This window comes from Pseudophryne corroboree, chromosome 10 (genome assembly GCF_028390025.1).
Source record: "Pseudophryne corroboree isolate aPseCor3 chromosome 10, aPseCor3.hap2, whole genome shotgun sequence".
Taxonomy (NCBI): Eukaryota; Metazoa; Chordata; class Amphibia; order Anura; family Myobatrachidae; genus Pseudophryne; species Pseudophryne corroboree.
Window position 1 is genome coordinate 55,402,460 of NC_086453.1, and position 26,464 is coordinate 55,428,923.

Genomic DNA, 26,464 nt, shown 5'->3' on the forward strand with positions numbered 1-26,464 from the left:
CAAGTGTAATAACATGTTTTTCTTGTAACAGACCGGGACACTATGCACGAGAATGTAGAACAAAGAATGTACAAAGATCTTTTCAACCCCCTAGACAACAACACAACACACGACATTGGGAGCAGAGTCCACAGAGGCGGAGTTTTGAGCCACATACAGGGGAAACAAAAAGATATCCCCCGAACAGAGATTGGCATGCCTCTGGTAGTTCCCAGCTAACTCCCCCACAAGTAGTTGCTGCCAATGGGATTCGGGGAGGTCAGCATACCCAATAGGGGTATGGCCATACCTGTAATCTGCAGCCAGTTAAGTTGATTGCCAGTCTTGGAAGCGAACCAGAGATTGCAATCAATGTGGCTGGTAAAACTTTAAACTTTCTTGTAGACACAGGGGCGGCCAAGTCAGTGATAAATTCGACAGTGGGCATGAGAACCACTGGTAGGACAATTCCAGCCATGGGAGTAACAGGAGTAGTCCAGCACTACCCTGTTAGCAAACCAGCCGAGATTACAATAGGGCCTTTGCATACCAAGCATTCCTTTTTGCTGGCTGCATCTGCACCAACTAATCTCCTGGGAAGAGACTTACTATGTAAAATGGGTTGCGTCATTTATTGTACTCCTGAAGGTGTATTCTTGGACATTCCTGAGAATCACGCTCAGGAAGTACGAGACATGCTAGACTCCCCATCAAAATTAATGTCACATTCCATTATGACAAATAGGAATCCATCCCAAGTAGAAGAGATGACATCTCAGATACCAGAGTCGCTTTGGACAAAAGATGGACAGGACACTGGATTAATGGCAAACGTAGCTCCAGTAGTTGTGCAAGTAAAAGATGGTAGGATAGCTCCAAAAATCCCACAGTATCCTCTGAAGCCAGAGGTGGAGCTAGGAGTTTTTCCCGTAATAGAGCGCTTGCTACAACAGGGCATTCTAGTAAGAACGTCCAGCACCGCAAATAGTCCCATCTTCCCTGTTAAAAAGAGTGGGGGGAGGGGTTACAGGCTAGTGCAGGATCTAAGGGGGATTAACAAAATAGTTGAGAGTCAGTTCCCCGTAGTGCCTAATCCAGCTGTCATCCTAATGCAAATTCCTCCCACTGCCAAATTTTTCACTGTTATTGACCTCTGCTCCGCTTTCTTTTCGGTACCTCTGCACCCTGACAGCCAATATTTGTTTGCATTCACATACAGAGGAGTCCAATACACGTGGACTCGGTTACCCCAAGGTTTCATAGACAGTCCAAGTATATTTTCTCAGGCTTTGCATGATTGTTTACAGTCTTTCCAACCGGAGAGTGGATCAGTGTTGATACAGTACGTGGATGATCTACTACTGTGTTCTGATTCATTGGAAGCTTCTCTGAAGGATACGAAACAGCTCCTGTTTCATCTTTCAGACACAGGTCACAAGGTTTCCAAAGACAAGTTGCAATTATGCCAAGCTAAGGTAAAATATTTGGGACACTGTCTAACACAAGGACTGAGACACCTGACCGCTGATAGAATCCAAGCCATTAGAGACATGACACTGCCACAAACCCAGCAACAGATCAGGACGTTTTTAGGAATGTGTGGGTATTGCCGTAATTGGATCCCAGGGTTTTCCATATTGGCGCTACCTCTGCAGGAAATGGTCTCTTCAAACAAACCTGATCGGATTTCGCATACAGACGAATCCGAAACAGCATTTGAGAGACTCAAACAGTGTCTAACGCAGGCACCAGCACTAGGTATGCCAGACTATGGGAAACCCTTTGAACTATACGGAACAGAAAGTGCTGGGTGCGCAGCAGGTGTACTAACACAAAAACACGGTGATGCCAGCAGGCCAATTGCATACTACAGCGCACAGCTAGACACGGTAGCACGATCCCTCCCCACATGCTTGCGTAGCGTTGCGGCGATAGCATTGCTAGTGACAAAAAGCGAAGATGTCGTGCTAGGCCACAACCTCACAATCCATACACCGCATGCGGTATCTGCCTTATTGAATTCTGCCCAAACCAGACACGTCTCATCAGCAAGGTTTACAAGATGGGAATTGGCATTAATGGCCCCAGTAAACATCACCATAAGGAGATGCAGTGCATTAAACCCTGCAACATTTCTCCCAGGTGTGCCTGGTCAGACACAAAGGGTGGAAGGTGAGAGTGATGGGGAAGGAGGATTTAATGCAAAGGAAGATACACATGATTGTATGGAATATTTGACCCAAAATTTTACCGCAAGGCCTGACATCAGTGACAATCCACTGGAAGATGCAGAACTCACGTTCTACACGGACGGTAGTTGTCACAGACAGTCAGACTCGGGAGACTTGTGTACTGGATACGCAGTCGTAGATGACCAAGACACCATAGAAGCGGAACCGCTAGGCCCACCTCACTCAGCCCAGGTTGCTGAACTGGTCGCCCTAACCAGAGCATGTGAATTGGCTAAGGGTAAGTCTGCCAATATCTACACCGATTCTAGATACGCGTTCGGGGTAGTACATGATTTCGGAGCGCTATGGCGTCTCAGAAATTTCATGACGGCAGCTGGTACACCGATAGCGCATGCAGCTCACATAAAAAGGCTTCTAACAGCGATACAGGAACCCGATAGAGTGGCTGTTATCAAATGTAAAGCACATACATATAGCCAAGACCCAGTATCCCTTGGTAACAGCCGAGCAGACGAAGCCGCAAAGCTTGCAGCTGCTACCCCCACACGGACAAACACCACACAGTTGATGGTATTTAATACCATCAACACACAGAAGTTGTGTAAGATGCAGAATTTGTGTTCCACACAGGAAAGAGCAGTCTGGAAGGCAAAGGGATATGGCCAGGAGTCCTCAGGGCTCTGGACGGATGGACATGGTAAACCGGTGGCCCCCAGGGCATACCTTCCATGTCTGGCTGAAGCAGCTCACGGGCTGACTCATCTAGGCAAGGAGGGGATGTGCAAATTGGTAAGAGCATACTGGTGCGCCCCAGGATTCTCCTCTCATGCGAGTAAAAGAGCAATGTCATGCCTTACCTGTCTGAGAAAGAATATTGGAAAAGCAATACCTACAGAACCATCCCATATCCCACCTGCCGGCGGCCCTTTCCAGGTAATACAAATAGACTTCATTCAATTACCCCCATGTCGAAATTTGAAATATGTACTTGTTTGTATAGATGTTTTCTCGAATTGGGTCGAAGCTTTTCCCGCAGCTACAAATACCGCTATGTTTACAGCTAAGAAAATTGTGCAGGAATTTGTATGTAGATATGGTATCCCTAGAATCATTGAAAGTGATAGGGGTACCCATTTTACAGGTGATGTCTTTCAAGGAATGTGTAAGTTGATGGGAATTGATAGTAAGCTGCACACTCCGTACCGTCCACAGGCGAGTGCGAAGGTCGAAAGAGTGAACAGCACTATTAAAAATAAATTGAGTAAAGTAATGGCAGAGACAGGATTGACGTGGCCAGAAGCTTTACCCATTGTTTTGTATAGCATCAGAACCACTCCCAGGTCCCCTCTTAACCTGTCCCCTTTTGAAATTCTGTTTGGTCGACAACCGCATGTCATGATTAACCCTCAGGATGATTTGAAATGTAACAATGAAGTAACTGTAAAATACTTGATTAACATGAGTAAACAGTTGAGGAATCAAAATGATAATCTGAAGTTGGTGATTCCTGATTTACCAGATAGTAATTGTCATGACATTGAACCTGGGGATTATGTAATGATACGAAATTTTCTACGCTCAGGTTGTCTTATTGATAGATGGGAAGGACCATACCAGGTCTTATTGACCAGCACCACAGCATTGAAGGTTGCTGAGAGAGAGACTTGGGTCCATTCATCCCACTGCAAGAAGGTTGCTGATCCCGAGAAGTCCCGTGATAAGGAACAGACGGTAGAGGTTGTATCACTGGAGTGTCTGTTCCAGGAGGACTGAGGCGGCACCTGAGCCTTGAAGATCGAAAGCAGCTGTCGACTCCCCTCTCCCTTTTATTGTTTTTCTCCACTTCCCATCCCCTCTCCTTTAAAATTTCTTTTTCCCCCTTCTCATTCTTTTCTATTTCCTCCTCAAAGATGGACTTGCCCCAAGAGACTGTGATCCGGATTTTGATGTTAACCATGATGTTGACCAGAGCAGTCTGTTCCGGCGAGAGTACCATAGAGGTCGAGAGAGGTTCTGGAATGGGTTCCGATTATGATGATGGAGGCGTAGTTTTCCAAGATCAACCAAACCAACAAGCAAAGGCGAGTATCAGAAAACGATCCGATAGAAGAAATTGTGATGGATTGTTAGCTGAAGAAAATTGTATCTGTAGGCTCTGTGATAATCTGGTTGAAGATGGATGCATAAAGAAATGCCAATCTAGTTTTAATATCCATATGGACCGGCATCCATTGAGTGACTATCACTCTCTAGTGGGTAACGTGTTAAACCAAACAGATTGTTGGGTATGCTCTCAAGTACCTCAGGGTCACAGTAAATCAGGGCTAGTACCATTTCCTTTAACGTTAGGGGAGGTACTTGAGCTAAGTGGTGGGAGACCGGTGGACCGGAGGTTTAACATCTCCAGCCCTCCTAGTTTGAAGCTCCACCAATACCATGTGGATAGGTCCCTCTTATGTTTTAACATCTCCAATCCCAGAAAACCGGGAAATTGGGAAGTGTCATGGAGCAACCTTACCATGACCTTTTCACACAGAGCAGATAGAATGCCTACAGATACAGAGCTCGTACGCCATATAGCCAGTAGAGGAAAATCTTTTCGGTATCGATATACCTTAGGAAATAGGATTACTAGAGTTGGAGAGGTATCACCAGGATACTGTGCACATATCGTACAAACCGATACGTGCATTAGGCAGATGGAAGAATTAGGGTCAGGAGATTTCACCTGGAAGGTTTGTAACATGGTCATGTCCTTCTCCGTCCCTTATGTTCTCCCCGATGATGCATATTTCATATGCGGGAGAAAGGCGTACAAGTGGCTTGCCCCAAACTCTGAAGGATTGTGTTATATTGGAAAGGTATTGCCTGAAGTGATGACTGTAACACATGACAAAATGAAGGACATACACCGTGGTGCCCAAGCTCCTTATACTCACACTCATTACGAGCACCGAGTTAAAAGACAACTGTCAGAAAGGTTAGAGCATCCGGCCTCTGATCTTATCCATGAATCCACCGGGATTCAGGTTCTGGTAGCGTTAGATTTCACTCGCACCGCTCGAGGTGTGATGAATTATAGATACATTTCCGCACTCGCCAATTTGTTAGATAATATCACTGAAATGTATGATGACACGTTTAGATACACTGGAAGAGAACTTCAAGCTTACAAAACAGAACTAGTTCAGCATAGGATGGTTCTTAATTATCTTACAGCAGTAACAGGCGGATATTGTGTTACATTGGCAACACAGTACGGCATAAAGTGTTGCACGTATATCACAAATAGCACCGAGGACCCGGTAGAGGTCATAGACCAAAAGATGGACGATATTCTCCAATTGAAGTGGGAATTTCGTCGAAAACACAATCTCACCCTTGCTGCTGTAGGTAATGAGCTGACTGGTTGGGTGTCATGGTTGAACCCGCGAAATTGGTTCTCCGGTTTGGGAGACTGGGCTCAAGGAGTCATAATGGATGTTGGAAAGTTTCTCCTATGTATCTTGGGTGTCGTTATATCGATTGGATTGATATTTAGATGCGGGCAGGCTTTAATGAGGTGCAAACAAAGTACAAGAGTGATGAGCTTGAGGAGTGAGGAAACCGTAATTAACCTGGATTTGATTTATGACCCAATGATAGAAACCAGGATGTGATGAAAATGCGATTATACGGTCCGTTTCTTTCACCTGTTTTTCTGCTTTTTCTCCAAGATACAAAGACCCCCTTGGACGAGGAAGCTGACGAGACGAGATGTATACAGACAACGGATTGACCAAAGAAGAAGATTTGACAACTTTAAATATGGACACTTGATGAACTTTGCCATGGATCCCCAGTTTCCCTAGTACTTTTAAACTCACGCTAGCCCAACATTTTTGTAAATCTGATGGCACTGACAAAGCTTGTTGCTCATGCCCAAGGAGCAATACAGCGCAAAGAAGACGACTCTCAACAGATACCGAACACAACTTCGACGACAGATGTACATTTCCCTGACATAGAATATCATTGCATTTTCCATAAGTGTTCTTTATCTTCATCTCTACAACCCTCAGGTAATGACACACATAGACGATAGGGAATACAGGCACAGATATCAGCAACCACATACCTCCCCCATTCATGTATCATCAACTAAAATGTGCTCCCCATTTTGTTCAAAATCCGAAAAGAGCTCGGTAAAGTTTGACAGCCCATCCACAGACCTGTACCACAGGATAAGAAGGAATTCAAATGTATACTTCGCAATACCTCGAAGCTTGATTTACAACACGTACGGCACGATGATACATGACCCCCCAAACATGGATTCATACACACATGCTTCTGCTATCTCACTAGGTCATACCCTCTTCACACCTTCTCCTCTCTCCTCCCTTACCCAACCATGGAAATCAATTAACCCCTGACTTGCATTTTTCTCCTTAAATGTTTTGTGGCAGTTATTATTGACTGCCAAAGGGTGGACTGTCAAAGTCAGAAAAATGTCTCAATGCACGTTGCCATATTTGCACCGCACACTGGTCCGCGCTGCGCGTGCGTACGCTCTCCCGTGGAGGCGCATACCCGCAATAGCGTGCACTCGCAGGCGCGGTATGCGTATTTACGGTAGAGTTTATGTAGTCGTAGCGTGCGACTCATTCGTTACAAATTTTCACAATTAATGTAGTTTATAGATCATGGTCCCTTTGATAGATTCTGAAAGTTTGGTTAAAATAGAAGGTCCCTGGTTAAAGGAATCCCTCTTTGTATTGTACGAAGGGTCTAACAGGAATCATACAGCAGTGTTTGGTACCCATCGGAAGAGTATTTAATTAGCAATATTCCGGTGTTGGTTTGGAGCGTATTAATCGCTCGTGCGAATAGTTATGGACATAAGAAGTTTATGTCCATTTCTATTATTTACACATACTCAGGTATGCGGCGGGAAACCCAGTTTCCCACCCACCTGAGCTGTTGGAAATCGTCACAGCCCACCTGTATGAATCACCCTATGACCTTTTGTTATGATACAGGGCCGAATTCCTTCGGCCAATGGACAATGGGATTGTAGGACCAGGAGATTGCATTGTGTGTGGGGCATAAATAGGCAGGCCGACCACATCCAGCTCTCACTCTTCAACGGTTCTCATTGCTGAGAATCGGGTGCTGGATGTCCAGGCGCATGCGATCGTTTCCCCTTGTGCGTAAGTTTCTCTCCGTAATCATTGTCTTTCTGTGAGCCAATTTCTCTCATCTCATCTCTCTCTCTCTCTCTGTTCTGTTCTCTCATATCTCCCCTAGACTAGGCTAGTATTGTATTGTATTAGATAGTATTGTATTGTATTGCATTTAGGTCAGTGTAGTATTGTCTTTTTGTATTTATTGTTTAGTTCTGTGGTTAGGAAGTCTCTGTTATATTGTAGTGTATCATTTGTACTGTTATCCCCTTTTACAAGTATATTAGATATAATACAGTTAATAGGCTTTGGAACCTAAACCAGTATCTGTGTATTTTCTATAGTGTTAAGTGTTCACTTGAGCGTCGGTGACGCTCAAGCAGCTTTGTAGTTAGTCAGGTTACACAAGGTTGCACTTACACCCTGTACTCACATTAAGGTATTCTTTGTATTTCATTGGTATAAGGTTTTATCATAAAGGTATAGTGTTGTGAGCGTCTGCATCGCTGGTAACCTCCTCGTGATCTCGAGCGCACGCTACGCTACAGCGAATCATTCCCCTAGTCATAGCCAATAACGTGTCCTGTGATCACTGGGCCGTGAGCGAACGTGACGCTTGAGCGTCTCGCTTACTGCTGAGCGATCGTTACGCAAATAGCGTACCATTACGGTACTTCTTAAGTAAACAGCGTACAGTGTTCTTAGACTTCATAAAGGGTTGTTATACGACAAAGGAATTTAGCATTGTCACCCTCTTCTGGCAGAAATGGACAGCGCACTTACTCTTGATGCCAGTCGGCAAATATCCCTCTGTGCATCACGCATATATAGAAATGCATCTTTTAAATGCTCTATAGTCAGTAATATACTGTCCCTATCTAGGGTATCAATATTGTCAGTCAGGGAATCCGACCAAGCCACCCCAGCACTGTACATCCAGGCTGAGGCGATTGCTGGTCGCAGTATCACACCCGTGTGAGTGTATATACATTGTAGGATATTTTTTGCTTTCTGTCAGCAGGTTCCTTAAGGGCGGCCGTATCCGGGGACGGTAGTGCCACCTGTTTAGACAAGCGTGTGAGCGCTTTATTCACCCTAGGGGGTGTTTCCCAACGTGCCCTATCCTCTGGCGGGAAGGGGTATGATGCTAATAACTTTTTAGGAATTAACAGTTTTTATCGGGGGAAACCCACGCATCATCACACACTTCATTTAATTCCTCAGATGCAGGAAAAACTACAGGCAGTTTTTTCTCACCCAACATAATACCCTTTTTAGTGGTACTGGTATTATCAGAAATGTGTAAAAACATTTTCCATAGCCTCAATCATGTAACGTGTGGCCCTACTGGAAGTCACATTCGTCTCTTAATCGTCGACACTGGAGTCAGTATCCGTGTCGGCGTCTGTATCTGCCATCTGCGGTAACGGGCGTTTTAGAGCCCCTGATGGCTTTTGAGACACCTGGACAGGCACAGGCTGAGTCGCCGGCTGTCTCATGTCATCAATCTTTTGTAAAGAGCTGACTCACATAATTCCTTCCATAAGCTCATCCACTCAGATGTCGACTCCCTAGGGGGTGACATCTCTGTTACAGGCAATTGCTCCGCCTCCACCTTATTTTCCTCCTCATACATGTCGACACAACGTACCGACACACAGCACACACACAGGGAATGCTCTGATAGAGGACAGGACCCCACTAGCCCTTTGGGGAGACAGAGGGAGAGTATGCCAGCACACACCAGAGCGCTATATATATATACAGGGATAACCTTATATAAGTGTTTTTCCCCTTATAGCTGCTGTATTGTTATACTGCGCCTAATTAGTGCCCCCCTCTCTTTTTTAACCCCTTTCTGTAGTGTAGTAACTGCAGGGGAGAGCCAGGGAGCTTCCCTCCAACGGAGCTGTGAGAGAAAATGGCGCCAGTGTGCTGAGGAGATAGGCTCCGCCCCCTTCTCGGCGGCCTTTTCTCCCGTTTTTCTGTGGAATCTGGCAGGGGTTAAAATTCATCCATATAGCCCTGGGGGCTATATGTGATGTATTTTCGCCAGCCAAGGTGTTTTTATTGCTGCTCAGGGCGCCCCCCCCTAGCGCCCTGCACCCTCAGTGACCGAAGTGTGCTGAGGAGCAATGGCGCACAGCTGCAGTGCTGTGCGCTACCTTGGTGAAGACAGGATGTCTTCTGCCACCGATTTTCCGGACCTCTTCTTGCTTCTGGCTCTGTAAGGGGGCCGGCGGCGCAGCTCTGGGACCGAGCTCCGAGGCTGGGCCTGTGTTCGGTCCCTCTGGAGCTAATGGTGTCCAGTAGCCTAAGAAGCCCAATCCACTCTGCACGCAGGTGAGTTCGCTTCTTCTCCCCTTAGTCCCTCGATGCAGTGAGCCTGTTGCCAGCAGGTCTCACTGAAAATAAAAAACCTAAAACTAAACTTTCACTAAGAAGCTCAGGAGAGCCCCTAGTGTGCACCCTTCTCGGCCGGGCACAAAATTCTAACTGAGGCTTGGAGGAGGGTCATAGGGGGAGGAGCCAGTGCACACCAGGTAGTCCTAAAGCTTTACTTTTGTGCCCAGTCTCCTGCGGAGCCGCTATTCCCCATGGTCCTTACGGAGTTCCCAGCATCCACTAGGACGTCAGAGAAAATTACATTAATTGAGGCATCAGTAGGTTAAACACTGTATGTAATGGAGCTGCTGCAGCTGAGGGTTATTTACATCTAGTATTTTATGCACTTTATTATGTTCATCATCTTTTTTTTTTTTACTTTACTTTTATACATTCAGCTGAGACCCCAGGCTTCCACTACAGTGGAAGCACATTCATTAGCAGCAGCGGCACCCAGCAGTTATGCTGCTCTGGATAACAGTGACCCCACTGTCAGGATGTGCGCATTGCAACTAGTGAGGGCATCTCGGCTTCTCATCAGCACCCCTCGCCGCTAACTGCTCTGGCGCACGGTCCAGGGGGGGGGGGAAGAGGGTTGCGGGCGCCGCTCACCTAGATCACCCGGAAGCAGGCAGAGCAAATGGCTCCACAGGGGAGGGCGGGGGGTTGCGGATGCCGCTCACCCGGAAGCATACAGAGCGGAGCAGGTCACAAGCGCAGTGGAATCAGACAGGGCAGCATACCCCAGGGATATCTCACACTGCTGCCACCGGCCACCTCAAGCAGGTACTTTTCATTGTGGTCCTGGAGCATCCCTCGAGTATAAGCAGAGGGGGGGCTTTTTCAGCACAAAAAATGTGCTGAAAAACTCGGCTTATACTCTAGTATATACGGTACATAAGCAACCTCCACGGTGCACATAATTCAACAGAAGCAACATATTCCCATAATAGTTATGTACATAGACTACCAAACTGTATATGACTACATGTACCTGATAACAAAGAGACAAACTTTTTAAACATGTCCAACTGCCAAATTAACAGAAACACAAAGGAAATGGCCTAATAGAATTTTAAACAAGAAAAGGATAGACAGAACCTTCATTAGAGGAAGTGTAAAGAGGATAGCGCAATATATATATATATATATATATATATATATATATATATATATAGTGTTCACTCTAGGAATTTTTTAGGGCAGGGTGCTGACCTTGGGGAGGGCACATTTTTGAATCGGGAGGGCACATTTTAATTTAGAAGGGCAAAATGATGTACATACTGTAATATGTATGCAGGTGTATTAAAGTGGCAGCACATTGTATCTTATAAACCATCCTGGGACACCTTCGCTTCAATCTGACAGCACATATTAAGTTAAATGTGCTGTCAGATTGAAGCGAAGGTGTCCCAGAATGGTTTATATAACATTCATGTGCTGCCAGTTTATTTATTAAGTGTCTCAATAGGGTTTATATAGTTCATTAAACTATATAAACTCTATTGAGACACTTCAGAATATATCAGGGCCGTTTAGAAACTGGGAGCTCTCCAGGGTAAACAAGCAGGGGATATCCTCTCACATCTGAAGCCTAATAGGTTACATCAGTTATTAGATTGTATAAAGGGTGTATGATTTCCTAATGCTATCATAATGTTTTCTGCAGCTACAGATACATTGCCAAAAACTGTATGGCCATTAGGAAAAAAAAAATAAACAGTCACCATTGTCTCCAGTAGAAGAAAACAGCAGTTTGTTAGGACTTAGATCTCTTACACATTAATTTGTAATTCATAGGTAATGTGTCACAATAAGATTAGTTGAGTGCTGCCAGATTAAAACTAAAGGGGCACCAGGCTACCTATATACAGTAGGATAAATAGCTTAGTGTGGCAGCACTAGTCTTATATGATGTTTGTGTGTCAATACAACTTACTGTGGGCTGATGCTGCAGGAGTGATCGCACTGGTGTCCCCCCTCACACATCGCGGAACTGGATGAAAATGGGCGCCACACTGATCCTACCCGGCGTCCTCTTATATAGGGTCATGTACACAGAGGAGGGCTGGGTTTGCCTCGGCGGGAGAGGCAAACCCAGCCCTCCTCATCTCACCAGCAGCCTACAGTATTGCAGAAAGCTGTGAGCGCATTAGCGCAATAAGCCTGAAGCAGCGGCGGGGAGGAGTGACAGCGCGGCGGGGAGGAGTGACAGCGCGGCGGGGAGGAGTGACAGATGCGGCAGGGAGGAGTGATAGCGCGGCGGAGAGGAGTGACAGATGCGGCGGGGAGGAGTGACAGCGCGGCTCGGCGCGGCAGTCCTTTACTAATTAGCAGGGCGGGCACAAACGGGCAGGGCGCGTTTCTGACACTCAGAAAAGGGGCAGGGCGCAGCGCCCCGCAAAAGGAAGCTAGAGTGAACACTATATATATATATATACACACACACACACATATATAAGGTACTAACACACTCACGTCATACATCCCACGTTCTATTCTGCATCCTTATCCTGTTTATCACCCCGTCATTCCTGCGATCTGAAACGTATGGTTAGTTAGCACATACCTGTCTGAGAAGCTGCGAGACCACCTTGATTTGCTGCCCGCGGGATAACAGGTAATTGAGCGGCACGCCAGTCACACGTGCCATCTCCATGTAATTGATAACACACATGAGCTTCTCCAAAAGACGCAGTGGCAGATAGGCGTCCTTCAGGCAGTACACAGCAAGCCGCCGCCGGGTCTGTTCATTGCCATTCTACCAAACCACAGAGTGATTTAGTGACTAAGTTTGCAGACTGTGCGGAATGACAATTTTAAATGATTGATAATTCTTTAAACAACAGGTTTTGTGGTGTTCTGGACTTATTATTGACTTGTGCACTACATAATAAGCAGAAGAACATAACACTGTGCAGCCTGGAGAAGGTACATTATCAAGTGTGTTATGATGAGAACTGCAAAGACTGCAAAGCATGGAAGACTTAGGGGTCAATCCAATAAGGTGCGAGTTGGCTCTCCAATCCAATTGCCTACCATTCACCTTGCAAAATCACCATTTTTTGTTGTGCGCAACCCCCTTAATAACTGAAAAGTTAAAGAAAATCTTTAAGGAAAGGTAAAACGGTCAGGACTTGCTTCAAATCCCTTGGACGGCTCCTCTAATGACTAATTAGGCCAATGGAAATTTTCAGATAGCTTAACTGAGCCAATTATTACATGTCATTATTGGGGTAAAAAAAATGGCCTCAAATTACCACAAAATCAACTTTTGCAGGATCCTGCTATCTCAGTGGTCACATTTTGGGGGTTCATGACTATTTCCCCACTTTTTCATTCTCTTCTGCCAGTTCGCTGTTTGTACAAAATTTGCGCAACCTTGCCACGAGTATCGCAAATTTTCATTTTTAATTGGACTGCGCATTTCGCCAGTGTGCGCATCAGTACGAAGTGTGCGAGTTTAATGATGAAGGCTTGCTTTTGCAAACTCACACCTAATTGCACTGAGCCCCTAGAAGTAGCTATATATTGCAATCCTGCTGTAAAGTACCAGCAGCTACTAATACCCACTTCTCCAAGTAAGATTTTAAAAAGTATTTCTTAATTACACTTTTTGCACTTTTAGGATTGAAGATGAAATGAGGCGCTAATTCTGTGCAAACCATATCAATTTGGTGACCTGTATTAGAAATAGAAACTAAGGATATCCATTTTACTGGATCCAGGACACTGTGACAACAAGTGACCCTCCAAGCCTTCATCTGCAGCCTTCAGCTTTGTTCTCGGACTTGTAAATCTTGTTTAAAATGTTTGCCGATATGCTATTAAAGATTGTCATCTGTTTCTTTAATTACATGTAATAATCTTCTAAAGGTGCATACACACTGTGCGTTTGTGCCCAGCGTGTATGCACAGCGATGATGGCTGACATCGCTGGGCTGAAAATCGCTCAGTTTCCCCCCTGCCCAGCGATGTCAGAGGGGGTGAATGGCTTTCCATATCAGGACGCTATGGAAAGCCGTTCACCCCGCCGTTCATCTACTGGTAATAACAGCACATGAACGGCGGCCGCCGGCGATGAAGCGGGAACGTGCATCAGCGTTCATCGCTCATCGCCGGGGCATACACACTGGGCGGTTTTGAGCTGAAAGCAGCTCAACACACCAAAAGTGACCTGCTTTCAGCTCAACATCGCCCAGTGTGTATGGGCCTTAACTTGGATTAAGTGTACTGTTTGGCCCTTTTGAAGATTAAGGGTCCACCAAAGTGTCCCAAGAAATGTATATCGAACCCCACCTATTCACTCCAGCCTGCCAGACCAGGCCTGAGCCCTTCACTCACTCCCACCTTCTTAACCTCCCGCTTATCTTTGCCATACACCCCCTCCCCCAACCCCATTTACAGAGCTTCTTCAGGGAACGGTTCATGCTATAGGTCTCTACTCCTGCACACAGTAGATTAAGCTGTACCTGCAGGTCAGTAATGATGGAGTGCTGGACGTCCTCCTTCTGTTCCTGCAGGAAGTGGAAGCTAACAGCATTCAGCGTATAGGAGCGCAGCTTGTAATCTCTCAGGAGAACCTACATAAGAAAAAGGTTAGAGTGAAACACAATAGTAAAAGGAACTAGCATGTAAAAGCTGCAGGTGACATGTTATTAGTCTGACCTCGTTTCCTATTGATATCTAGTCTGGGTGTGTTTGAAACTTTAATTCCCAACTCCTGCAACAGGATGTAGTAAAAAGGTTTATCATCAGGTCCTAAACTTGTAGAAAAGACCGTGATGTAAAGCTTCCTGGCCTTGTCCTTTAGCCATGCTGCTGGTTCTTAGTAATCCTGTGGTCTGACCCAATGTTCAGAAGAAGCCAACCCGTCATGTAACTTCCTCCTGATGGTGTAGGCAACAAGTGCACAATACGGGAACCCACAGAATTAGTGATAGAGGGCTGTGCATTCATACAGTACCACTTATGGTTGAAAAGGTGATCTGATGAAAGTCTTTAGTCTGCCACCTACTGCTGGAAATAAGGTACTGCAATGTATTTAATAAATCACTTCCATCATATGTATTAACTATAGACAGTGCAATGCCCAGCAATATGAGACAAACACCTGCAGCAGATCAAACTGAACGCGGCCCTCAATGTTGATGACTTTGTTTTCCCGTCTCCCCATCTGTTTGGATTGGAAGGAAGAATCCCGGATAACGGACTTCATGCTCCGAATTCTTCCCAGGAAGGGGAACGTGCTGACCTGCAAACCACACAATCATTTTAATTAGACTCATTTAAGAGAGCTTTGCATACGGTACATTGAAGTCTCATTTCAGCAATAATAAAACGGCATGCAATGCACACTTTATCCCCCGCTCCCACTAACTACCCAAAAATGATTTTAAAAAAAATGACATTGATGCTCGACAGTGCCATGCAAGCGTTTATTACATTCACCTGTCAGACATGGCCATAGTCTCACTTTACTAAAAAAAATAGATATACAAGGCCTTGTATATTTAATATAGCCTTGTAATAACATCACAAAACGAGAAATACTGAAGCTCTGCCACAGTCTGGAAGATTTCCATCCGCCTCTTGCCGACACCGCCCTTACCCACCCCACCAGGTCGGTGAAATCAAATTGCACATCCTGTACAATAAAAGGTTAACACTGCTCCTCACCTCTACGGTGGGAATTCAAGTGTTTTGCATGTCGGTGGGCACTAGATGGCACCAGACGGCGCAAGTCAACTGTTGCTTCGTTCAGGAGAACACAGCCGCTGAGACTGACATTAACATTGTTCCATCATTTTGCTGGGCTGGTAACTAGTAGGGCAGTGATGGCTAACCTTGACCCTCCAGCTGTTGAACTACACATCCCAGCATGCCCTGCATCAGTTTTAGCATGGCCAAATAACAAAACTGTAGAAGGGCATGCTGGGATGTGTAGTTCAACAGCAGGAGTGTCAAGGTTAGCCAACACTGTAGTAGGGGATAAAGCATTTTACATTATAAATGGTCAAGCAGGTCTATTTACAGAATTTCCAGGGGCTTCCCATGCACTCCTAGTTCCTGCAAAAAGGTATTTTTAAGATTGATCAAAAAGAATATGTAAATGAACAAAAAAACAAAACAAAAAAAAACACCATTGTATTGATGGAACAATTGGTAAGCTATCAGTAGATTTAGCTGCATCACTGAACGAACCAGAAAGGGGAACTACACAAACTATAATAAACCACTTCATATACTTCTGGCAGAGAAAAAAATAAAAATGTATGCAAAAAACCTTTATTACACATTCCTACAAAGAAAGCAGATCGATAGACAAAGGCATTTAAAATGAAAAAGAAATCAAACAAAGTGAAAATTTTGAAGTGGTTATAAGGAAAATGTCCAGTGAGTGAGTGGAATTTCATTGCATAACAAGTAAAGCGGTAATATGGTAGGGGATGCAGTTAGGTTGCCGGCGGTCAGGATACCGATGCCGGAATCCTGACCGCTGGCAATGCCGCAAGCCGGAATCCCAGCTTACAGGGACTATTCCCACTTGTGGGTGTCCACGACACCCATATAGGGGCATATTCAATTGTAGTCGGAAAGTGCCGTCTTGTAGGAAAGACGTCAATTTCAGACTATTTTAGGTGGGAAGGGGTTTCCTACTTATTCAATGGTCCCGTCATTTTTCCGACAAGTCGGAAAACATGTGGATCGGCGGAATAGCCGCGGATCCACGTGCTTTTGTCGGATACGCGGCCAAATCAGACAGGTTTTGGCCCCGTTTCCGACAATGTGAATCCGACTTTTAAAAAAAGTCGTATTGGCATCGCTGAGAGCGGACAAACATTGAATACCTGCTATAGTGTGAATAGAACCTGTAGAGAGCGCAGCGAACCCGCAAGGGTACTCTGTGTTAGCCACGCTGCTGGCATACTGACGGCCAGGATGCCGTTGTCGGTATATTGATGTCCGTCATCCCGACCGCCGGTATATCACACTAAACCCTATAGTAGTATGGCATGAATGCTGATGTATATGATAGGGAAAGGAGTGTGTGTAGATAATGGTTTCATTTACACATATACACACACACACACACACACACACTGGCCACATTATTAGGTACACCTTTATAGTGCTAGGTAGGGCCACTTTTCCCACAGAATTCTTTGTGGCTTGAATTAATCCAGAGTTTTTCAAACTGCCATTACAGTCCAGGTTTTAAGGATAAACATGCCTGTGCCCAGATAGTTAAATCAAATTGCTCAAGCATGTATATCATAGGTTCTCAAACTCGGTCCTCGGGAGCCCACACAGTGCATGTTTTGCAGGTAACCCAGCAGGGGCACAGGTGTATTAATTACTCACTGACACATTTTAAAAGGCCCACAGGTGCAGCTTATTATTTCACTTGTGATTCTGTGATGAGACCTGCAAAACATGCACTGTGTGGGCTCCTGAGGACCGAGTTTGAGAACCTATGATGTATATCCTTAAAATCTGGGGTGTAATGGCAGAGTTTGGGAAATGCTGGATTTATTAATGTGTTAGAACAATGGGGTCATTCCGTGTCAAATCAACACACTGATTTTACCTCACCAGCTCAGATTTTGATAAAACGTGGTATGTGGAGAGTATATATGTAGACTAAGAAAAATACAAAATATTATTTAAATATCTCATGCCATTTACAAATTATGGCTAGGTAAAGTTTTCCAAAATCTGTCAAAAATGCAAAACCAGCATATTTTCAAAACCTCATAGCAGCTCTCCTATTTAAGCTAAAATACCAACCGTGGTATCAGAGTGATCATAATCCCGACAGGGGAAGGTAAGTATACTTACCTTCCCCCATTGGCCCCCTAAACCTCCCTTCTAGAAGCCTAAACCTAACTCTTCCCTTCCCACAGCCTAAACCTGAACCTCCCAGGTGGTGCCTAAACCTAACCACCCCTTCCCGCAGGAGGGGGCGCTAGGTTTCACTTTGTTTGTAAATATACTTTTTGTGCATCCAGAAACTTACTGCACACCCTTTGTATGTACTAAGTACAGATCGGAAGACACACAATACACCACCCACATTACCTTCAGTGTCTGCGCTCGGTTGATAAGATACGGCAAGTCAAAATTCTGAATGTTGTAGCCGGTTATAATATCTGGATCTATGATGCGCACAAACTCTGACCAGGCCTACGTGGGAAAACAAAACAAAAAAAAACAGGTCATCACACTGCTTGCCATGAAAAATAAGATTTTAATTACCTACCGGTAAATCCTTTTCTCGTAGTCCGTAGAGGATACTAGGGATCCATTTAGTACCATGAAGTATAGACGGGTCCACTAGGAGCCATGGGCACTTTAAGAATTTGATAGTGTGGGCTGGCTCCTCCCTCTATGCCCCTCCTACCAGACTCAGTCTAGGAAACTGTGCCCGAGGAGACAGACATATTTTGAGAAAAGGATATAAAAGGATAGTGGTGAGATTCCGAACCAGCACACACAAACAAGACGAAAGCTATGCTAACCAAACTTGAAACAGGAACAGCTGAACCAAACAACAATACTTAAGTAACAGTGCAGGAAAAACGAAGCACCGGGCGGGCACCCACTATCCTCTACATACTACGAGAAAAGGATTTACCGGTACGTAATTAAAATTCTATTTTCTCTTACGTCCTAGGGGATACTGGGGATCCATTTAGTACCATGGGGAAGTACCAAAGCTCCCACACCGGGTGGGAGAGTGTTGAGGTTCCAGCAGAACTGATTGGCCTCTGTGGACCTTCAGTTTGGTCAAAGTATCGAACTTGTAAAACTTTGCAAACGTGTTTGAACCTGACCAAGTAGCTGCTCAGCAGAGCTGTAAGGCCAAGACACCCCGGGCAGCCACCCAAGAAGAACCCACTGAACTAGTCGAGTGGGCTTGTACAGATTCAGGAACCGGCAATCCTGCAGTGGAATAAAGCAAGCTGTGCTGGATAAGCAATTCTGTGCTTATCCAGCACAGAATTGACTGCTTTGAAGCAGGACACCCAATCTTATTGGGATCGTAAAGAACAAACAGTGAGTATGACTTCCTGTGACGAGCTGTTCTCTTCACATACACCTTCAAAGCCATTACAACATCCAAAAACTTTGTAGTAACAGACATGTCGGTAACAACCGGGTAACAACCGGAACCACAATAGGTTGGTTGATGTGAAACGCAGACACCACCTTAGGAAGAAATTGCTGATGAGTCCTGAGTTCAGCTCTGTCCTCATGGAAAATTAAATAGGGGCTCTTGTGAGACAACACCCCCAACTCCGACACACGTCTTGCTGAAGCCAAGGCCAACAGTGTGACGGTCTTCCACGAAAGATACTTTACGTCTACCTCCTGTAACGGTTCAAACCAGTCTGATTGGAGGAACTGCAGCACCAAATTGAGATCCCAAGGTGCCGTTGGAGGCACAAAGGCAGGTTGGATGTGCAGAACACCTTTCAAAAACGTCTGTACCTCAGGAAGAGAAGCCAATTGTTTCTGAAAGAAAATGGATAAGGCCGAAACCTGGATTTTATGGAGCCCAGACGTAGGCCCATATCCACACTCGACTGCAGAAAAAGCAGGAAACGTCCCAGATGAAATTCCACTGCAGAATATTTTCTGCTCTCACACCAAGAGACTTATTTCTTCGAAATACAGTGGTAATGTTTTGACGCTACATCCTTCCTGGCTTGGCTCATAGTCGGGATGACCTTATCAGGGATGCCTCTCCTGGCTAGAATCAGCCGGTCAACTTCCATGACGTCAAATGTAGCCGTGGTAAGTCTTGATAGACGAACGGGCCCTGCTGCAGAAGATCCTCACGAAGAGGTAGAGGCTACGGATCTTCGAGGAGCAACTCCAGAAGGTCCGCGTACCAGGCCCTTCTTGGCCAGTCCGGAGCAGTGAGAATTGCTTAAACCTTTTCCCTTTTTATTCTTTTCAGAATTCTTGGGATCAGAGGAAGTGGGGGAAACACCATCGGATAGACCCATGGTGTCGTCAGAGCGTCCACCACCACTGTCTGTGGGTCTCTCGACCTGGAACAATACCACTTGAGCTTCTTGTTGAGACGAGAGGCCATCATGTCGATTTGTGGATATCCCCACCGACGTGTCACGCACCTGAACACCTCCGGGTTAAGGCCCCACTCCCCCGGGTGCAGGTCTGGTTCCCAGTTGTCTACTCCCGGAATGAAGACCGCTGACAACGCCACAGCGTGTTTTTCTGCCCAGAGGAGAATTCTTGACACCTCTGACATTGCGATTCTGCTTTTCGTTCCGCCTGTCGATTTATGTATGTCACTGCCGTCACATTGTCCGACTAGACCTGAATGGCCTGATCGTAAAGAAGATATGAGCCTGCAGAAAGCCATTGTATATAGCCCTGAGTTCCAGAAAGTTGATCTACTTCTTTCATGGCTTCCACCATAAAGCTCGCAGAGTCCTGTATATGTTGCAGGAGTAACACAATCTCCCCCCTAGCTAAGGAATTCAACCCTTCAATTAGGTTACCTGACTATTTAGCAATGGCTTTAGTAATCCACGCACATGCTATGGTGGGGCCACCCAGCAGCTGTATACAAGGATTTGAGCGTGGTCTCAATTCTACGATCAGCCGTGTCTTTCAGGGAGGCTGCACCAGGGACAGGCAACACTATTTTCCGTGACAGTCTGGATACTGATGCATCCACTATTGGTGGATTTTCCCATTTTTTCCTATCCTCAGGAGGAAAAGGAAAGGATGAGAGTAACCTTTTAGGGATTTGAAATTTCCTATCAGGATTAACCCACGGTTCTTCAAACAAGGTATTCAGCTCCTTTGACACAGGAAAAGTGACTGAGGACTTCTTTTTTTACATTAAAATAAGATTCCACACACTCCTCTGTCACCTTATCAGGAATTTGCACAACGTCTCTGATAGCTTCTATAAGAGCCTTTATTCCCTGTGACAGAGCAGCAACCCCCCCTTCTGAGTCCACCTCCCCTTCCTCCATGTTTGACCCTTGATCAGAGTCAGAGTACGTTATTGCGGACAAATGGTATGGGACTGAGATGCTAGTTTGGGGACTGAGTCTCTGTTCATAAACTCATCCACAGACTGTCTTAAGTATCGCGTCTCTTTCGGGACAATTTAGTAGAAATATGGGAAATCATTCCTTTAATAGAATCCAGCCATGCTGGTTCAGTCCCGCTAGCCTGGGAAGGTGCACTACACTGAGTACACAATAGTGAGCCCCCTGGGGAAGAGGCACACACTGCCGTACATGAAACACACTCTTTGCCTGACATATTGTAAATGTGACAGCACACACACAGGAAAAGGTTAAGAGCACAATTAACCCACAAAGAGCCCTTCCAGGGAGAGAGAGAGATATGATGGAGCCAGCACACAGCGCCCTTATCGCTAATGCCAAGTTTAGCCGTGTCGCAGACTAAATACCCAGATTGGGAACTTAGTACACTAATAATCACTCCCCCCCCCCCTATGACCCCCTGGTACCGCTGAGGTAATCTGGAGTCACTCCGGTGGAGCTGCGCGTCACTGTCAGTCAGCGTCTGTGTCCACTGCAGAGGAAAAATGGCGCTGGTGAGCTGCTGGATCCGCTCATAGTGAAGCTCCACCCCCTCAATGGGGTGCGGTCTTCCTGCATTTTTTTATACTGGCTGAGGTAATTTAATGCTTAAAATGGAGCCATAACCGGTTTAAGTCTGTGTTTGCCAGTGTGGGTACTGTGTACAGTGTACGGAGACTCAGTTCGCCCCCTCAGAAGCTGTGCGTCTGCACTGTATACTGAGTCTAGAGACGCAGTCCGCTCTGGTTAGAAGCCGTGCGTCTCCATACCCTCATGCCGCCATAATGGCCGGCGAGCCGCTATCTGGGACGCCGGCTAAGTATTCACCACTCTTCATTTTTCTGGCTCTGTTAGGGGTGGCGGAGTGCTGCGGGAATGTACGCTCACCGTGGTGGGGCTTGCAAAGTTTCCTCAGGAGCTAGTGTCCTGTCAGCGGGGAATGGGACCATTAACCCTTCAAGAGGTTGGGCTGTCCCCCTCGCTAAGTACCACGAAGCAGGCAGGCTGGTGCCATCCAGTACTGCCTGAAAATAACAAACAGAAAAATAAATGCAGAAAACTCTTCAGGAGACTCCATACGCGTGACCGGCTCCTCCGCGCACATTTTCTAAACTGAGTCTTGTAGGAGGGGCATAGAGGGGGGAGCCAGCCCACATTATCAAATTCTCAAAGTGCCCATGGCTCCTAGTTGACCCATCTATACCCCATGGTACTAAATGGATCCCCAGTACCCTCTAGGACGTAAGAGAAACAGTGTTCATTCTAGCATTCGGTTCCTCTCTCCTGGCTGGGGTGTCGCGCTCTGCTTTGGTGCTTCTAGCACACTCTGGTCTGTATCTCAGCGCTGAGATACAGACCAGAGTGCGCTGGAAGCACCAAAGCAGAGCACGACACTCCACTCAGGAAAGAGGAACTGCACGGGTTGTGACAAGTGCAGGGTGCTAGACTGAACACTAGAAATGGACAGCGTAAAGGAGGCATTTTGTTACAGGAATCCACTTCCAGGGGCTGTTGGGATCCCGGCGCTCAGTATACTGGTGCCAGAATCCCGACACACCAACACCTACTCTCCCTTTTGGGGGACCGCGACCCCCCTGAAGGGAGAACAAATAGCGTGGCACGCGTAACGCGCCACCGTGCACGCAGCATGGTGAGAGCAGCGAGCCCGCAAGGGGCTCATTTGCGCTCGCCCTCCTGTCTGTATGCCGGCGCTCAGGATCCCGGCACCGGTGTGCTGACCACCGGGAACCTGGCCGCCGGCAAACCATACTACACCCCCCCCCCAGGAGTTAGCTCTAGTAAAGCTTCTTAAAATGAAAAGTGATTTTAGCTAAGATTTTCTTGGATACAATGACTCTTCAATCTGATTTAGAAGTTCAAAATGTTACCCGGTTGCTGACTAATGCATCATAAGTGTCATAATACAAGTAACCATATACATGCAAAATTTTATAGTTTATGCTAGGATTCCAATCCTAGGGCAAGAGTCAAATGTTATCGCCCCCTATCTCCCATCGTCTAAAGTGACGGGAGATCGCAGGGGGCGATATACAAATGTCCCGTTTTAGCGCTGATCGCGCCCATAGCAGTCAGGTTTAGTGCGTAAATTATTGGGCGTGACATGAAAAGTCCCGTTTGGGCCACCAAACAGGTCACTTTTTGCGCATTTTAGCTCACCACCTCTGGGGGTAGCGAGCTGAAATGCTGAATATTTGAATAGCTGCCAGTGGGCGCGCGTCATGCATCATAAGGTAAAATAGAAAATGAATGGTAATATTTGTATCCTACATACAATGCTGTGTAGACTTTGCTCCAGGTGGTCAATAGCCCCCTGCCTCCCCCACCACCAACAGGAGAGCAAATGCAAATGTGATCATCCATTTGAGCGTCAGCTCCTGTGAAAGAGCTCACTGTAATCGGCCGGATTACCTGCCTTTTACAAAGACCAATAACATGACATTATATAAACAATCATTGGCAAGAAAACAAAGTGGTGAAAGGTGATCGCAAGTTGTAACAACATTAAACAAAGACTAAGTGTACACTATACAAACAAACATTAAAATGTATTAAAAGTGATCAATGAAGCATTTACACAAGAGTTGAGACGCAGAAACTTCCCCTTGGGAGATCTACTGTAACAATAAAACATAACAAAACATTTTAACGGTATTATTTTGGATATGAATTAACCAGACCCAGATTACATATTATACAATATAAATCGGGTGATCGGCCTAATTTATTGTATAGTGCATAGGTGTGAGTGTTTCACCGATAAAACCGTTAAACATCCTACAAATGCATTCCTTCAATTATCTGATCGGTTAGTTTAGAGCACAGGTTCTCAAACTCGGTCCTCAGGACCCCACACAGTGCATGTTTTGCAGGTCTCCTCACAGAATCAAAAGTGAAATAATAAGCTGCACCTGTGGGCCTTTTAAAATGTGTCAGTGAGTAATTAATACACCTGTGCACCTGCTGGGTTACCTGCAAAACATGCACTGTGTGGGGTCCTGAGGACCGAGTTTGAGAACCCCTGGTTTAGAGTCTAAACCAAGAGACTCTAGACCATGAATCAATTCAATTATGCCAGATAGTCGGCATTATCAGAGATTTTGTTTCACCTCTCTGGAGGTAGGTGAAACAAAATCCCAGATAAATGCCTTGTTTTTGCATCCACTATTGCAGAACTTATCCTGGATCCTGTGTGTTTTCGCACGATAACAGGTAAATTTTACTGGGATTAAAAAAACAAAACAAAAAAACTAAACAAAAACAGGCTTTAATTGAATTGCCTGAAAAAAAAAACCCAAAAAAGGAGAGAGTTATGGTAGACTTAACTTGGTTAACTCTCATTCTTCGAAGTTCATAGGGTCCACAGGGAACATCTGGGTTGTACTGTAGGTGGTGGATGAGAGTCTGGGCACCAAACAGTTTAAGCTTTAAGAGTATCACAGAATGCTCGGCTCTACTACCCTATAACCCCACCTTCATGCTCAGGCATCCAGTTTTGTTAACCAGCTCAAAGCAGGAAGAGGAAACGAGAGAGAAAACGAGATTTATGGCAAGAACTTACCGTTGTTTAATCTCTTTCTGCGAGGTACACTGGGCCCCACAGGGAATGACATTGGGGTGCAGAGTAGGATATTGATCCGAGGCACCAACAGGCTAAAAGCTTTGACTGTTCCCAGAATGCATAGCGCCGCTTCCTCTATAACCCCGTCTCCCTGCACAGGAGCTCAGTTTTTAGTTAACCAGCCCAATGCAGTAGCAGGAAGAGAGACAACGGTTAGTAGCCACATACACCACACTCTCACGACAGGAGAAGTGTCAGCGGCTAATGCCACACCAACCCAAAGAAGCTAAGTGCGTCAGGGTGGGGGACCTGTGTAGATCAGTGTACCTCACAGAAAGATATAACAGTAAGTTCTTACCATAAATCTAGTTTTCTGCTGCGGGGTACACTGGGCTCTACAGGGAATGACATTGGGGATGTCCTAAAGCAGTTCCTGGGTGGGGAAGCACTGTAGCGGGCACAAGAACCCGGCGTCCAAAGGAAGCATCCTGGGAGGCGGAAATATCAAAGGCATAGAACCTAATGAACGTGTTCACTGAGGACCACGTAGCCGCCTTGCACAATTGTTTAAGGGTCGCATCATGGTGTGCCGCCCAAGAAGGTCCAACCGACCGAGTAGAATGGGCCTTTATGGTAGCAGGAGCTGGAAGGCCAGCCTGTAGATAAGCATGTGCAATCACCATTCTAATCTTGTGAGCAGGCCAGCCACATTTGTGAAAACCAAACAGAACAAAGAGAAAATCCGACTTCCTGATGGAGGCAGTTCTCTTCACGTAGATACAGAGAGCCCGTACCACATCCAAAGACCGCTCTTTGGAAGACAATTCAGGAGATGCAAAGTCCGGAACCACAATCTCCTGATTAAGGTGGAAATCAGACACCACCTTAGGTAGATACCCGGGACGTGTTCTAAGAACTGCCCGATCACGGTGAAAAATCAGATATGGTGAACTACAAGACAAGGCACCCAAATCCGATACAAGTCTAGCAGAGGCAATGGCCAGCAGAAACAATACCTTAAGAGAAAGCCACTTAAGGTCTGCAGATTCAAGAGACTCCAACTGAGACCCTTGCAACTCCTCCAAAAGCACCGACAAGTCCCAAGGGGCCACAGGCGGGACATAGGGTGGTTGAATCCGCAACACACCCTTAGTGAACATATGAACATCAGGTAAAGTCGCAATTTTTCTCTGGAACCAGACAGGGCAGGAATATGAACCTTGATGGAGGCCAGACGAAGTCCAGGCCCTGTTGTAGAAAGGCCAAAAAGTTTGTCCGTACTAAACTTGTAAGCGTCATGATTGTTAGATGCGCACCAAGCAATGTAAGAATTCCAGACCCTATAGTAAATCCGAGCAGAAGCCGGTTTCCGGGCCTTCAACATGGTTTAAATGACCGCCTCAGAAAATCCTTTAGCCCTCAAGACGGAAGCTTCAAGAGCTACGCCGTCAAAGCCAACCGGGCTAAATCCTGATATACACAGGGGCCCTGAACAAGGAGATCTGGACGCTGCGGAAGTAGAAGGGGACGCTCTATTGAGAGACCCTGAAGGTCTGAGAACCAATGCCGTCGGGGCCACGCAGGACCGATCAGAAGTAGGAGTCCTCCTTCTTGCTTGAACTTCCTTATTACTCTGGGCAGGAGTGACACCGGAGGGAACACGTATGGCAGCTGAAAGTTCCATGGAATTGCCAGTGCGTCCACGAACGCTGCTTGAGGATCCCTTGTCCTTGCTCCGAAGACCGGAACCTTGTGATTGTGTCGAGATGCCATCAGGTCCACATCTGGTAGGCCCCACCTGTCCACGAGGAGTTGAAACACTTCTGAATGCAGGCTTCACTCTTCAGCGTGTACGTTCTGACGACTGAGAAAGTCCGCTTCCCAGTTTAGGAACCCTGGAATCAATACTGCCGATATGGCTGCCAGATGGCGTTCCGCCCACTGAAGAATCTGCGATACTTCCCTCATTGCCATGCGGCTTCGAGTGACGCCTTGATAATTGATGTATGCCACCGTGGTGGCGTTGTCCGACTGTACTTGAACAGGTCTGTTCTGTATTAAATGCTG

General features: G+C 46.0%; 1 protein-coding gene across 1 annotated transcript in view; it reads right to left on the minus strand.

Annotated features, from left to right (window-relative positions):
• Positions 1 to 26,464, minus strand: part of POLD1 (DNA polymerase delta 1, catalytic subunit) — a 294,557-nt gene that overhangs the window by 170,827 nt on the left and 97,266 nt on the right. Inside the window, exons 10-13 of the mRNA XM_063942417.1 lie at positions 17,804 to 17,908; positions 14,835 to 14,975; positions 14,194 to 14,304; positions 12,291 to 12,482 (exon numbers count right to left, since the gene is read on the minus strand). Coding sequence (XP_063798487.1) covers positions 12,291 to 12,482; positions 14,194 to 14,304; positions 14,835 to 14,975; positions 17,804 to 17,908 — 549 coding nt within the window. The remainder of the gene's footprint in view (positions 1 to 12,290; positions 12,483 to 14,193; positions 14,305 to 14,834; positions 14,976 to 17,803; positions 17,909 to 26,464) is intronic.